The sequence below is a fragment of the Myxine glutinosa genome, chromosome 11, assembly GCF_964187855.1.
Source record: "Myxine glutinosa chromosome 11, kmMyxGlut1.1, whole genome shotgun sequence".
NCBI lineage: Eukaryota > Metazoa > Chordata > Myxini > Myxiniformes > Myxinidae > Myxine > Myxine glutinosa.
Window position 1 is genome coordinate 45,412,062 of NC_136271.1, and position 15,764 is coordinate 45,427,825.

Sequence of the window (15,764 nt, forward strand, 5' to 3'; positions counted from 1 at the left end):
GGATGTGTTTTTAGTGGTTTTAAGGCTTTTGTGTGAAAACAAATATGGCGGCCGAACCAGGTGAATGATGACGTCATCATTATTTGTTTTCTCCACCAATTTATGCCTACATGACTCAAGAAATTGCATCTTGATCGGATGAAGTTTAGTACTTGTCGAATTATGACGTCACAATGGAGGCACTGATGACATCATCATTAACATCTTTTATTCCCCATGGAGAGTTCTTCACAATGAGCCATGTCTCAATTTTTTCTTTGCACCGCTTTCGGAGATATAGTTGTGCAATTTTTTTCCTTTTTTTCCAAGATGGCGGCCGAACCACGTGACCGATGACGTCATCATAATTTTTTTTCTCCACCAGTTTATGCCGTCATGTCGCTCAAGAAATTGCATCTTGATTGAATGAAGTTTTGTACTTGTCGAATTATCGAATTATGACGTCATAATGGAGGCCTTGGGCCAAGAGAGTTAAAAATTGGGCACAGTCTATTCCAGGGCAAGACAAATATGTGTGTAAAGTTTGGCGATTCTACGTGCAACGGTGTAGACGTCGTACTGCGAACAAACAGACAGATGAAAAATCGGTCAGAGACCGAGGACTTGCCGGAATGTACTTTTTTATCGGCCATTTTGGACAAATATGGCGGCTGAACCACGTGACCGATGATGTCATCATTATTTGTTTTCTAAACTAATTTATTCCTTGATGATGCTCAAGAAATTTCATCTTGATCGGATCTTGATTTCATCTTGGCGATTCTTTGTGCAACGATGTAGACGTAGTACTGCGAACAAACAGACATACAGACAGACAAACAAACACAGACAGACAGACAGACAAACAGACAAACCAACCGATCAACATACTTGCCGGAATCTTTTCGCCAAGTAGCAAACAAATGGACTCAAATACAATACTCTCTCTGGCGAGGGTAACAATCACAGATACATTCAAAGTACACGGCCCCCATGCCAAATAAATAAATAACATCCAGGGTGCCTTCGGAGACGGTATTGGGAGGGAAAAAGTTGTACAATAATTGATTGATTAATTGCATAATTAAAATCAATAAACAATCGTGAAATATTTTCTTAATCAATTGGCTAATAGCATACCTAATCCACCAGTGCTTCATCCGAAGCTGTAACTTTTTGAAAATTAATTGAATATGTCATTAATCGGTAAAAAACAAAAACATTGATTAATCAATAAATAATTAATCGATTAATTGATTAATCAATAAATCAAAAATATCCTTTATAGTCACATCACTTGGTCACTGTCGTGTCCAAATATCAGTTTCCTAGCTCAAAAGGTGCCTGAGATATTGCCCAGATGAGAAAGAAAATAAATAAATGATCAATAATGGAAAAAGAAAAAAAAAATCGTAAAATAATTAAATAATCAATCAATTGGCTAATATAATACATAAACCATCACCGTTTTGTCCGCATCTGTAACTTATTAAAAATTAATTAATTGAGTAGTTAATGGAATAATTAAATAATTAATTGATTAATCAAAAATAGCCTTTACAGCCAAATCACTTGGTCATTGTCGTGTCCAAATATCTGCTTCCTAGCTCAAAAGGTGCCTGGGATATTACCCAGATGAGAAAGAAAATAAATAAGTACTAAATTGAATGTGATTGTGAATTGTGAAATGTGAATGTGATTTACTTCCGGGTCATTCGCCTAGCAGGCTGAGCTGAGTCGGTCGTCCTGTGTATTTGATTGATTCTGTTGGATTTAGCGTGTGCTGTCGTGTTGTGCTTTGTGTGAATGATTGTGATGGATCCCTGTTTCGTTTCCTGGCTTATGGCGGCGTGTCTGCCCGTGAGATTTGCAGTACTTTGGTTTTTACTCGGCACCAAGAAAAAAAAAAATTGGCGAGAAATCCTTTTCCTTTGCTGCACCTCTGCTCTGGAATGACTTGCCTTCCTCTGTTCGACATGTTGACTCTCTTCCTGCCTTTAAAACCTCCCTCAAAACCTATCTGTTTCACAAGTCTTTCAAAGTCTAAGTCCTGTTTTCCCTTTGGTTTGAGGTGGGACAGAGATCGAGAGTATGTCTGTGTACATGTGCGGGTGAGGGAGGGGAGGAGGAGAGGGAGTACACATCTGTGGGTTTTGAATGGGGAGGGAGAGGAATAGGGCAAGAGTGAAGGTGTGTCTGTGTGTGTGTATGTTTGTGTGTGTGCGTTCGCATGATAATGTAAAGCGCCATGAGGGTAGTTTACTCTGCTTGATGGGGCTATATAAGACTCCTTTATTATTATTATTATTATTATTATTATTATTATTATAAATTGATAGATAATAATGAAGTAACTCATCAATTAATTGATTAATCAAAAAACAAAAAATATCGTTTTTGCCAAAGCGCTTGCTTACTATTGTGCTAAATTTTCAGCTTCTTAGCTCAAAGGATGGCTGAAATATTGCCCGGACAAATACACAAATAAGAAAACTCAGTGAAAACTGAGTACTCTCTTTCAGCGCGCGTCACTGCCGAGCCCCCTTCGGTGCCCATCAATGATGTTATGCAGAGCCTGGAGATGGCATAGGAAAGGAGCGGTGTACAACAAACAAACAACTAGAGTGAAAACTGAGTGCTACCTTTCAGCGTGCGTCATTGCCAGGCCCCTTTCTTTGCCCGGCAATGACGTTATGTAGCGCCTGGAGATTGCATAGGAAAGGAGTAGTGTACAAGAAACAAACGGAGTGAAAACTGACTACTCTCTTTCAGCGTGCGTCATCGCCAGGCGTTCTTCGGTGCCTGGCGATGACATCTTGCAGCGCCTGGAGATGGAAAAGAAAAGGAGCGGTGTACAAAAATAATCTGAACGGAAACAATAGGGAACCACAGCCTGTAAGGCAAATGGTACCCTAATAATAGCCCCGAGTGGGCTGACATCATCTCTTATAGTTAAAACCTCTGATGATTTCAGGGAACCCCCTGATCCCCTGGGAGTCCTTCCTCCCCACTCCCTCCACCCCATCCTGATGCAAAATCCTGCAAACCTGAGCGATCTTGCGGACCATTGAGTAAGAGGGCTGTATTGGTTGGTAAATAAGGTAAGAGTAGGGATCCGTAGTTTCAGGGATTAACCCTCCCACCTCCCACCATTCCCCCTCCCCCTTCCCTCCACCCCTGGCTCCCATGATCCAAAATCAATTGTATTCATGTGTCAAGGTTCAGAACAATCAGCCAGGTGATAAGGGAGGAGTAGCAAAAAGTTAACCGATAGACAGATAACCAGACTGATGGACAGACGTCCACACATCATGACCCATTTTGTAAGTTCATCTCTTCAAGAATAGAGATGAGTGATCTAATAATAGACTTGCTTGAGTGTGGCAGTCATGTGATGTGACCTATTGTGTGATGGCACATTTTGCGATCGAAGACACCATTGCTGCCATCTCTAAAAGCCTTCAGTTGTGGGACATGCACTTAATGATGCTTCAGCATCGCTCTCACAATTTAAATTGATTAATTAATCAGGGTTCAATGAATTTAGATTCTGTCAGAAATAGAGGCTAAGGTTAAAACGTTCTCATAGGGTTCCGGTCCCCAGTCTGGATCTATCGAGTGTGTAAATAAATCGATTTGACATTCACCTTCATCCTAGCACAAACTCCACTAGTTATGTGGCTTTTGATATATTTGAAAGACCAATTGATTACTCATCAAATTGCTGATAACGCTGATGTTCTTCGAAGGCAACTTTAATATTGAAGGCGTTTCTGTTTGATGCTTAGAGAGACTGAGACTGAGATTGTGGCAATGCAAACCATGTTCAGGCATCATTTTTTTTTTGAGTGATTGATTGTATTTCCGACTGAGCAGGCTGCATATGATATGGTGCGGAGGGCAAAGAAACTCACTGCAGAACGTACGCTCAAGCTCGATGACCGGCGGAAAAAGTCACGACTCGGTGAGAATCGGGACGCGTACTTATGATGATGTTCTCGATAGCTAAATGCAATTTTGCCTTTAAACTCCCCCTTTATCCTTGTACTAGGAAGAGTACCGGTCCCAAGTGACGGGAAGAGCTAGCAAAAGTAACCCCCTCCTCTCTCTCTCTCCCCCTCTCCCACTTCTCTCTCCCCCACTTCCCTGTCTCTTCCCCACTCCCCTCTCCCTCCCCTCACATGACTCTCCTTAACCAACCCCACCGCCCCCCATTTCCCTCATCTCTACATGTCCGTGCCTATCGTTTTTAAGTGGCTTTAATTTCCTTTTCAGGTTCCTTTTTTTTTGGCCTTCGCTATTTAGTTGTTTTTTTATTTGATATCGAATGTACCATGCTTGGTACTGGGCGTCGGTGCCACCAAAGCAGCTTCTTTAGCAATGGTTATATACTGGGTGGTTTGCTCTTGCTTTCCCAGCAGTAGTTCTGGCAAGAATATGTAATTTGTTCAGGATACCGGCAATAGCTCACCTACTCTTCAATAAGGATACTGTGGGGATCTTTAATGGCCATCAACTTATGTCAGAAGAAGGGACGCCCAGTTTAACGTCCATCGGAGGGACAGCACACATTGATGATTCACCTAGACTGTGAAACACTGGGATGATAGTTTATAGCTGGGTTGGGATTCAAACCCAGGCTAGACAGCTCTGAAGTGTGTGTACCTCGGAGGTCATCCTCTCAGCGCAGGTCGTCCTTTAACGCCGTGTTAATAAACAAACTGTGATTTCATGTTGTGTCGGTATGTATTGCTTTATGTAGCAAAGACAAACTCGATGCACTGTCGATAATCTGCTTTGTACTCCAATATTCAGTGATTCCAGTATTTCCAAATCATTCAGCTGTATTCAAAGCATCCAGTGATTGACTGCAATAAATACAAAAACCATGTCGTAGTATACAGATTTACAGAATGGAGTAATAACTTTCCCAATAATTCACGTACTTGAAGAAGAAGACAACCGCTCCTCTGATAAAACAATTTATGCATTAAACATTACTTTGAGCCACCATTCAACACTTCTTTGTGTCTTTAGCTCTGATTGCTATGTAATATAACAACAGGATATGCATCAGTTACTGTTTTATCGACCTCGGTGCATCAAACAAATCATCCGTCGAATCGCGTGGAAGCTGCCATCTTGAACACTGAAAAAAAACTGATGACCCAACGCTGACGTACTCGACAAAATTATATAGAATAATCTCACTGTATCCATGTTCCAATAATTATATGTATTTAACAAAACGACGTTCAACATATAAAACAAAAAATTTGACCATATCAATTACCATACTTACTCACTTGGATTTACTTGGATACGTTAAAAATGTATAATAAAAGTAGAATCCGAATTTAAAAAACAAAAAACTGAGACCGATGTCCATGGACGGTGTAAAATAAAATCAGACATACAATAATCAACTTTAAAAGAGTAAAAAAAAAAAGAAGAACTTTAGAGCTTTTTTCCATCACGTCTGGGGAGCGTATTATTTCCTTATTTAATTTCAAAAATGGCTTTTTCCTAATTTTATTCCGATTTCACTCGAGATTTTGACATAATTATTTAGGCAATGAGTTCCGATCACATAAATATATAATCAAGTTTTCAATATCTGCTTTTAATAAGCTTAGATCATAATCATTCCAGGAGCCAATCACAGTGCACCTAGTATTCTCTAACCAGAAGTAGTTTGTGCTGCAACAAGTAGCTAACATTCTCTAGCCAAGAGTAGTTTGTGCTGCAACGAGGCACTTCTATGACATACACTACATGACCAAAAGTATGCGGACACCCCTTCTAATTAGTGGATTCGGTTATTTCAGCCACACCCATTGCTGACAGGTATATATAATCAAGCACACAGCCATGCAATCTCCATAGACAAACATTGGCAGTAGAATGGGCCGTACTGAAGAGCTCAGTGACTTTCAACGTGGCACCGTCATAGGATGCCACCTCTCCAACAAGTCAGTTCGTCAAATTTCTGTCCTGCTAGAGCTGCCCCGGTCAACTGCAAGTGCTGTTATTGTGAAGTGGAAACGTCTAGGAGCAACACCAGGTCAGCCGTGAAGTGGTAGGCCACACAAGCTCACAGAATGGGACCGCCGAGTGCTGAAGCGCACAGCGCGTAAAAATCGTCTGTCCTCGGTTGCAACACTCACTACCGAATTCCAAACTGCCTCTGGAAGCAACGTCAGCACAACAACCATTAGTCGGGAGCTTCATGAAATGGGCTTCTATGGCCGAGAAGCCGCACACAAGCCTAAGATCACCATGAGCAATGCCAAGCATTGGCTGGAGTGGTGTAAAGCTCGCCGCCATTGGACTCTGGAGTAGTAGAAACGCGTTCTCTGTAGTGATGAATCACGCTTCACCATTTGCCAGTCCGACGGATGAATCTGGGTTTGGCGGATGCCAGGAGAACGTTACCTGCCCGAATGCAAAGTGCCAACTGTAAAGTTTGGTGGAGAAGGAATAATGGTCTGGGGCTGTTTTTCATGGTTCGGGCTAGGCCCCTTAGTTCCAGTGAAGGGAAATCTTAACGCTACAGCATACGATGACATTGTATTCGATTGTGTGCGTGTGCTTCCAACTTTGTGGCAACAGTTTGAGGAAGGCTGTTTCCTGATTCAGCATGACCACGCCCCCGTGCACAAAGCGAGGTCCATACAGAAATGGTTTGTCGAGATTGGTGTGGAAGAACTTGACTGGCCTGCACAGAGCCTGACCTCAACCCCATTGAACACCTTTGGGATGAATTGGAATGCCGACTGCGAGCCAGGCCTAATCGCCCAACATCAGTGCCCGACCTCACTAATGCTCTTGTGGCTGAATGGAAGTAAATCCCTGCAGCAATGTTCCAACCTCTCGTGGAAAGCCTTCCCAGAAGAGTGGAGGCTGTTATAGCAGCAAAGCGGGGGACAAACTCCATATTAATGCCCATGATTTTGGAATGAGATGTGTGATGTTCGGGTGTCCACATACTTTTGGTCATGTAGTGTAGCTGCGCAGAGTTGTAACCGGTCTGCCGCTTATCCATAAAACGTCTCTCTTCCAACAAATAAATTGTTGGACATTTCATTATGTGCTAAGTGTATGCACCTCATTCGTATCCTTCGTAAGAACGTAAGAACACAGACTTAAATGTGACAATTCAAGTTTTCAGGCCGTTACGCTACATTCATGTTTATGTGCCATTTGCTTTCCAGATCTTGAAGCTCGTGAGCATGCTGCTGAAACTGAGATGGAACAGGCAGCAACCGCCACGCGTCGCCTGAAGGAAGAAGTGAGTTTTTTTTCTCTTAGTTTTCGTAATTCGGCAAATGCAAAAGGAGTAAATATAGCTGGTTTACAGGTGTTTTTTGTTGAGAATCTATGTTTCTTTCTCTGTGGTTCGTTAAGGCCTTTCTCCCTAGCTCTGTGAATTTTTTTTTTCACCTGGACGAAGAGATGTGTCAGTAGGAATTTTATATGTTGTACAGTGGTATAAAATGGCTAACCCCCACTCTAGCAGGGAAAATGGCCTTAAAATGCCTGTTGTTGTGTTTGTACAGTGGTATAAAATGAAATAATTTTAAAAATAACAAAAATAAATTATGTTTTGAAAGTTATTAGAATTCTTCTGCGGTTTTATTTTATTATTATTTTAAAATTCAATTCCCATCTGAAAAGTCTCTTCAATTACACCGAAGGTAATACCAGTGCAGCCATGTTTCCACGACTATCCCACATACCTTTGCAGGTCATTAAGAAAGGTTGAAAGGTTATTTATCACAGAAACAGTATTAATAGCACCGACCTCTTCATCCTTGTACATTGTGTTACCCACGTGACTTCACTGTACGTAATGTACGAGTAAAATAGTTCTACAAACATTTTTATTACTTAAAACACAACTATATTTTCAAGAAATGTATACCAATTTTTGAGTCCCAGGAGAACGACAGAACAAATACGAGCAGTTTGAATTCTGAAGTGAATTGAAAAGTACAACCTTCAATTTTGGGAAAAAAAAAAAAAATGCTGGTGTTATCTTTACAGGAGAGAATTATTATTATTTTTACTAGCGGGCACCTAACTCGCCCTATGGGTAGGAGTATCTTTATTGGCCCATCCTTGGTGGGCAATGTGCTGCAGCACAGTCTTGGAAATACACTTTATACTTTTTATCATTTTAAAGGGAATTTTATTGATCATAACATATCGAACGCCATATCATAACATAAATGAAGATGATTTGTAATACCAGCTACCACCAAAGGTGGCAGTACTTCTGCCGTATTTCAATGTTAGAGTTTCGGTGACATCCACGTTTGCTCCATTATATTAAAGATTATTAGGTTTCTTATACAATTACATTGTATACCATATTTTCCGGTGTATCAACCGCACCCGTGTATCAACCGCACCCCCGATTTTCGACTTCAAAAAAAAAAAAAAAATCCGATTTTCGAGGGAAAAAAAAAAAATCAGGAAAATTTAATAAAGAGAAGAGAATAAATAAATAAAATGGAAAGCGAAATATGATGAAAGGAAAGAGAAACTGAAGACAGAAAAAGAGTGAAAATACATGAAATGAGTTGAAAGAGAATTTTAAAAACTATAATTATTCTTTCTTGCCAATGTGGGGCCTTGAAAAGGGCCGTTGGGTTTAGTCTCTAAAATCCGAAGAAGTCCTCGTCATCCGTTTCTTCAGTCCAATCCGAGTCAGGGTAGGCGAGATCCTCGTCGTCGTTATCCTCTTCTCCATCGTCGGAAAAGGGCCGTTGGGTTTAGGCTCTAAAATCCGAAGAAGTCCTCGTCATCTGTTTCTTCAGGGAAGTCATTACGAAGATCATCATCCGAGTCTGGGTAGGCGAGATCATCGTCGTCGTTATCCTCTTCTCCATCGTCGGTCACTGCCACTTCATCCTCCCAGATGATGTCATCTTGAGTGCCATCAAGGGCATTAGATATGCAGCACTTGAGGAAGGCCCGCTCGATGATGCCTCGGGCAACTTCACCCATTTTACGTTGGCCATTCATGGCGGCTATTGTGTGAGATTTTTCCCGCTGAAATCTGTATTGATTCGTGCTAGAATCGGCTTGAAATGCCTATTGTGATCGCATCAATAGCCCGTGAGGGCTCTTCCAAGACGGTGAAGGACTGGTTTGCGTGCAATATCGAGTTGGATGTTACAATCTCGGACTTCTATGCAGAGTTCTCAGACGGCAAGTATGATGGGGATAGGGAGCCATTGCCTGACGATACACGCGGTACTTTTGTCAAAGTATTCGCCGGCCCCAGTAAAACTGACATGACGAAAGTTCACCAGCTTGCAAAGTTTCTGATGTGACAAAGACTCTTGGCTCATTTCTCAAATATGTGTTGGCTGCAGACACGGCCACGGATCACAGGATGGAACCCGATGAATGAAGAAATAAAATCATTTTGAGGAGAAAGGAGTCTTTATTTCATATTTTTCCATGTCAACAAAACTCAATGGAAAGTAGGAAAAAAAAAAAAAAAAAAAAAAAAAAACCTCCCTCCCTACCCGAACTTTTGAGAAAAAAGGACGCTCAACAACTTTTTATTTTTATGTGGCCTTACCGCGGCGTTGGTTAGACAATAGGTACGTCATAATGTCCCATGCAAAACATCCTGTTTACCATGTTGACGCTTTTGTTTTGTGACTTAATCCTGTCTTTATTTAGCACACTCTATTCACTATGTGACCTGTCATTCAAAGAGGACTAGTGAAAGTACACATTTTCACAAACACGCATAGAAAAATCAAATATTACAAACTTCAAACTTTCTTGTATTTTGACTGGCAGCAGTAATCGGCGTTGAACCTACCTTAGTAACGTAATTGACGATCATTCATCATTGTATCCCCGCAACCCCAAAGTAATATAAAGATTGCGTCCCGTTGATATGACAGTTTTTCAATGCACAAATTTTTCTGTTACTGTGTATCAACCGCACCCCCTTTTTTTAGGGTTTTCCCGTCGGTAAAAAACCGCGGTTGATACACCGGAAAATACGGTATTACATTGTATTGTAATTACATTTACATAATAACATTACATTTACATTAATATTGTAATTACATTGTATTGTATAGGAATGAATACCTTTTGTTTTTCCTCGGGTTTTTCTTATTATTATTTATTCTTATTCTTCCACCCTTATTTTTCACCTCCAAAAACTTTAAAATCAATGCTCTCAGCAACCGTTGGTCCGATTGACAGGAAATTTTCATCAAGTGATCGGCTAGGCACGCATAATTTTTGATTGCTAAATATGACGTCATAGGTCATAGAAGAAAGTCATAGGAGAAGTTTCGATAAGTCACATGGTTTGGCTGCAATAAATAATTGAAGGAAAATCATAAAATACTTCTATCTCTTGAACCGCTGCATTGATCGACTTTAAATTTTAATGCAATGTAGCGCTCATCAAGCGGAATAAGTGTTTAAAATTTCATCATGATTGGTTTTACGGTCTCGAAGCTAGAAGTCGTTATTGTTGAAAGAAGAACAAACGCAACATTTTTCTTAGCAGGCCATATGACATTGTGCCACTGCCATTTTTCATAATTATTTCCCTTAAAAATCATTTTCTCTGCAATAATTGTTCCGATTGACAGGAAATTTTCACCATTGGTGCGCCTCAGCATGTTTAATCTTTTAAGGATAATTATGACATCACAGGTCACCCTGGTACGGCCCCCATCTTGAAAAAAACGAAAAACTTTGCATCTCTTTTTCTCAAAAAGCGCTGCATGGAAAAGATTGACATGTCGCATTGCAAAGAACTCTCCATGGAGAATAACCCATGTGAATGACGATGTCATTATGTGCCTCCATTATGACGTCATAATTCGACACGTACAAAACTTCATCCGATCAGGATGAAATGCATTGAGCATCATCAAGGGATAAATTAGTGGAGAAGAAAAAAAAATGATGATGTCATAGGTGCCTCCATTATGACGTCATAATTCGACAAGTACAAAACTTCATCCGATCAGGATGAAATTTATTGAGCATCATCGAGGGATAAATTGATGGAGGAAAATAATAATAATGTGAAAGCGGGGTTGTTATAAAGTGTGTGTGTGGTGTGTGTGGGGGGTGGGGTATGTGTGTTGGGGGGCAGGGGGGATGTGTGTGTGTGTGTGTGTGTGTGTGTGTGTGTGTGTGTGTGTGTGTGTGTGTGTGTGTGTGTGTGTGTGTGTGTATTGGGGTTGTATCCAGGGGGTTTGTATCAAAGCATGTCCAATGAAAGTGGGGTTGTATCCAAGTGGGGTTGTATCAAAAAAAAGCAGGGTTGTATCAAAAGCGGGGTTGTATGAAAGCGGGAAGGCGGAGTAAACCAGTCATCAGTTGTAAAGTGTCAGTTATAGTTATTATTGTTATCTATATAATAATAGCGTAAGGACTCGACTTTGTTATCCCTTTTACGCCGCACCCAGTGACCCGATGCCCACGGCACTAATGGATTTACGATCTATGAACCGCGCTCTTTGTTTATCACGTACAGCCATACTCGAAAAATCTGAATTAGCCGACGTTGGGGCCCAAAAGCATCCGATTAACTGCCGATACGACGCCATCGTATTGGCGTCTGCTGGGCGAAGGCGGAGCAAGCCGTCCGCTGATTGGACAGGCGAAGGCGAAAGCAAGCCGTCCACCGACTGGACAATCCAGAGCATGCATTTGTGCCGGTGTCGGCGATCGTTGTTCATATACGCACTCTTCATTCTCATCTTTCTTCCTAACTCTTACTCGGACAAGCAAAATCCCTATGCCATCCATAATGGTACACTCTATCCATACACCACATCCTCCCTTCCGTGGATGTTCCACGGGTTTCGGCTAGTTATTATTATTATTATTATTTCCGTCGCCAGAGGAGAGTATTGCATTTCGGTCCATTTGTTTGTCTGTGTTTGTGTTTGCCCAGAATGTGTTGATGCAGGCCACAAACACCAACCATCTAGTGGTAGCCAGTAGTACACGTTATATATATATTGTTACTGTTTTGAGTTTTGGTAACGGTCAGTATAATAAAGGTTAAATTTCCCCCTCATAGTTAGTCACTCAAGCAACATGTAGCCTCGCGATAGTGTAGTTATCTCTTAGTATTTGTGAGCTTAGTCCTTTTCCGATGTTAGTTCTGCGTTGAGTAGAGTAAGGAGAATAGGTCCTACTTCTACTGACTATCCCGCCTCCCTAGCCTCATGCCTCTTTGTGCTGACTTTGGTTCATTTTGGGCGAATTAACACGAGGCAGGCCTAGGAGGGTCGGGGTGGGGCCGAATGAGGGCGGCAGAGGAGCTGACGGTAAATGCGAGCCGCCAATCAGGGCTCAGAGGGTGTGGCGGCAGCACTGCATCACAGGGCATAGTTGGAAGGTTCGAGAGGGTTCGAGAAGGTTTGGGGCGTATCAATATAAGCCGTTGCGCAAAGCCCCAAAGAGGACTGATGAGCAGAGGACTGAGCAGCAAGAGGTCTGAGCACCAGCAGTTGAGAGTTGAATTCCAGCAGTGCGGTGAGTTACAGAAGAGGTGAGAAGTTGAAGGAGCGCGGTGAGCCGAAGAGGACCCGAGAGAACTCGCGAGCAGCTGGATTGAAGAGAGGTACGAGGACTAGGTTGGCATTGAGTGGAGAAAGACGCGCATGAACCAGGATATGCGCTAATATAAAGCGACGCTCGGTTGAGCTTGAAGCCGAGCCACGTACGTCATACAGTGCATTGAGTTACGTGAGTGATAACGCGCTGTGTAACCACCAGCCGCGCTAAGAGACGCGTGCGTTTTCCTTCCTACTGCATCGGCTGCCTTTTGTTCGGGAGACGCGCTGCGAGGATCCTTCCACCGACTGCTTGCCTTCTTCGCGGGACTTGCTGGGACCGTGGAGAGCCGGACGGGGCCGTTCCTGGACGACCACGTCGGCGCGTTTGGCCGGAACATCAACCCGCCTGCAATACCCTGTGTGAGTGTGACGGGCCCGAGTCTGGGAGTTAAGAATAAGACTGATTAAGTGCTGCTCTGTGTCTGCATACCGATCATTGTACATACGTGTGGGAATAATAATTAAACCTGTGTTCTTCCTTTCCATTCGATCGTTCCTGTGATTTCCTCATTGACTAAGCGTGGTACGAATAGAACCGCTCTAATCGGGGTCCAATATTAACGGTGACTGCATGGACCACGTGGTGCGCAATCCGCTCGGCGTACCCAAATCACACGTGGCTCGTGCGAGGCTTGCTTCCCCGCTTCCGTGGCGGTGCAGAGATTTAGGTACGAGCGAGGCTTGGTCCCGAAACCCTACCTTGCGTTTGTCCGGAAGAGGCATTTCAAGTCTCTAGGTTCCGCCAAGCCCAGAAAGAACAAGGGGATTAATCCCCCCTTGGTAAGGGTAAGAAGGGCGGCGGAGAACTGTAAAATTTGGTAGTCAGGAGTGGGGATTCGGAACCCTGGAAAAAATTTTGGACACCAATTGTACATATTGGCCGTATCAATTGGTGTCGGGGAATGGGATTGGACCTGGAGTGCGCTTCACGCACTCGAAATTACGAGCGACCAAAATTTAGTTATTAAATCCAAAATTTTGTATTCGTACCATGGCTAGCCAAGACGGTCGAATGCCGGTGGGGGTAGATAAGGTAGAATTGATGATCCCGGACGAAATGCAGAGACAGTTGGTAGTGGAAGCAGAAAAGGGGCCGGCAGCAGGGGTAGAAAATGTCGGCACCTCGCACGTGGCGGCGAGAGCCGAGCCCGCGGTGCCAGGGGATTGGGGTCGTTTTATGAATCAACTCGCGGCAAGCTTCGAGAAAGTGAATGATAACATAAATAAAATGAGTGGCCACATGAAAGAAATGTGGGACAAATCCACCCGGGAATTGTTTGAGTGGAAAAAGGGGTTGGAAAACAAAATGGACATCCAAAAGAATCAATTGGAAAAAATGAGGGTGGCGTCGAAGAAAGAAATAAAAGAAGCGGGGAAGGACATAAGGCGCGGGTTGAGCGAGGAGGTCGCATTGGTACGCAATAAGGTAACGCGGTGTGAGGAACGCGTGGGGAGTGAGCTAGAGCAGAGCACAGCTAAGTTGACTGAGGGTATAGAAATCGCGACGCGGGGTGTAGAAAAACCGACGGTCGCCGAATTGGACAGAAAAATATTATGCGCGCTGGTGGTCGTCAAAGAAAGAAAAGAAATGATTATACTTGAAATTGGGGCCGAAGAGACAGTAGAATCAGGAAATGAATCGCGGAGAAAGTGATGGAATGCACTCAAAGTTTGTATTCGCATCGTGATGTCGGGCTTGCTAACCAAATGAAAAGTTTGCAGGTGCTGCTGGCGGAGAAGAAAGTCCCAATGGTGAGATATAATGGCGCGAGTGTGTTTGGCGCGAAAAGGGTTTTGGCGCGCTTGTGACATGGACGAAACCCGGGCAGTCGTGGAAGGTCCATTGTGCTGTGTTCGTGGGCGACTGGTGCGCGTGTGAGAGAAAAGTGTGCACCGGAGCGCGAGTGTGTGCGAGAAAAGTGTGTTACAGAGTGTGAGGGAGAATGCACACCGGACTGTGTGCGGGAAGAGTGTGTAACAGGAGAGTGTGTTACAGAGTGTGCGAAGGAGTGCACACCCAAGAGTGGGGAAAAAGAGTGTACGATGATTGGGTGTGTACCAGGAGAGTGCACACCCATGGGTGTTACAGATTGTGTAACCAAAAAGTGTGTAACGGTTTGTGTGAGGGGTGTGAGTGCGCCTAGGTGTGCTGGTGCAAGTACGGTGTGCGAGGGAGAGTGCACACCAGAGGATGTGGAAGGAGAGTGTGCTGTAACAGAATGTATGGAGTGTATGGGGGCGCCGCGGTGTGCGAGTGCGGAGTGGGTCGCGAGGTGTGGTGAGAAGAACACAGCTCAAGTATCGACACCAACCGGAGAAGCGTTTAGCGTGACGGATAGCCGACGTGAGCCCTCGGTGAGTTGTGTGCGGCGGGCACTGGCGGGGATCGATGCCAAGGCCGTGTCACAAGGACCGACGTGCACGATTCGTGCCGGACCCCGCCCTGTATGGTTGGTGCCGCGCCGTGGCGGTAAAGGCAAACGGCGAGGAATCAAGGGGAGGTAGGAGAGTTCGGAGCCGCGCACCTTTGCGGGTGTGGTGCTCCGACCGTGGGTGGTTGGGCCATCGTGCGTGGGACCGCGAGGCCCTGCGCAGGGATGGGGCCCTGAACCTCGGCCCATCCATGCCTCCTCCCCTGGATCAAAAATGCCGGACGGACCCAACCTACAGTAGACCAACCACCCGAATGGATCGCTCGGCCTTTCGAGGTCGAGCCATGACAATGTATTTCCACACAAAGAGGCTCAAGTGCAGTGGACGAATGGAAATAGTGTACCCTGCGTGGAGGAATGGCAGTTTTACCATTCCTCACACGAGACCGGGCCCATGAGCATTAGATTAGGGGGATGGCAGTGATAGGCACATGGGGGGCCAGCGATGGCTACCTCCATGGGGCACCGAAGCTAGCCGAGGGAGGGCTCGGATAATTGTTAGGGAATTAGATGACTTTAGAAGACAAAAGATTTAAGTAGTGACATTTGTACTGTAGTGGGGACGTAGAGAGATTATATGGATGATAATGATGAGGGAGTGCATAGTTTAATGGGATGACGGGGAAGCACGAGAGTATTAGGGGAAAAGCAGTTGGATAGATGATGCTGTGTGTTTGAGGAATTGTGTAGTAGTGTATGAGGATTGTGTATGGAGATAAATGGAGTT

General features: G+C 43.8%; 1 protein-coding gene across 1 annotated transcript in view; it reads left to right on the forward strand.

The window, feature by feature from the left end:
* DNAJC17 (DnaJ heat shock protein family (Hsp40) member C17) overlaps positions 1–15,764 on the forward strand; it is an 82,824-nt gene that overhangs the window by 7,927 nt on the left and 59,133 nt on the right. Inside the window, exons 5-6 of the mRNA XM_068130587.2 lie at positions 3,856–3,943; positions 7,194–7,270. Of these exons, the coding sequence (XP_067986688.1) occupies positions 3,856–3,943; positions 7,194–7,270 (165 nt within the window). The remainder of the gene's footprint in view (positions 1–3,855; positions 3,944–7,193; positions 7,271–15,764) is intronic.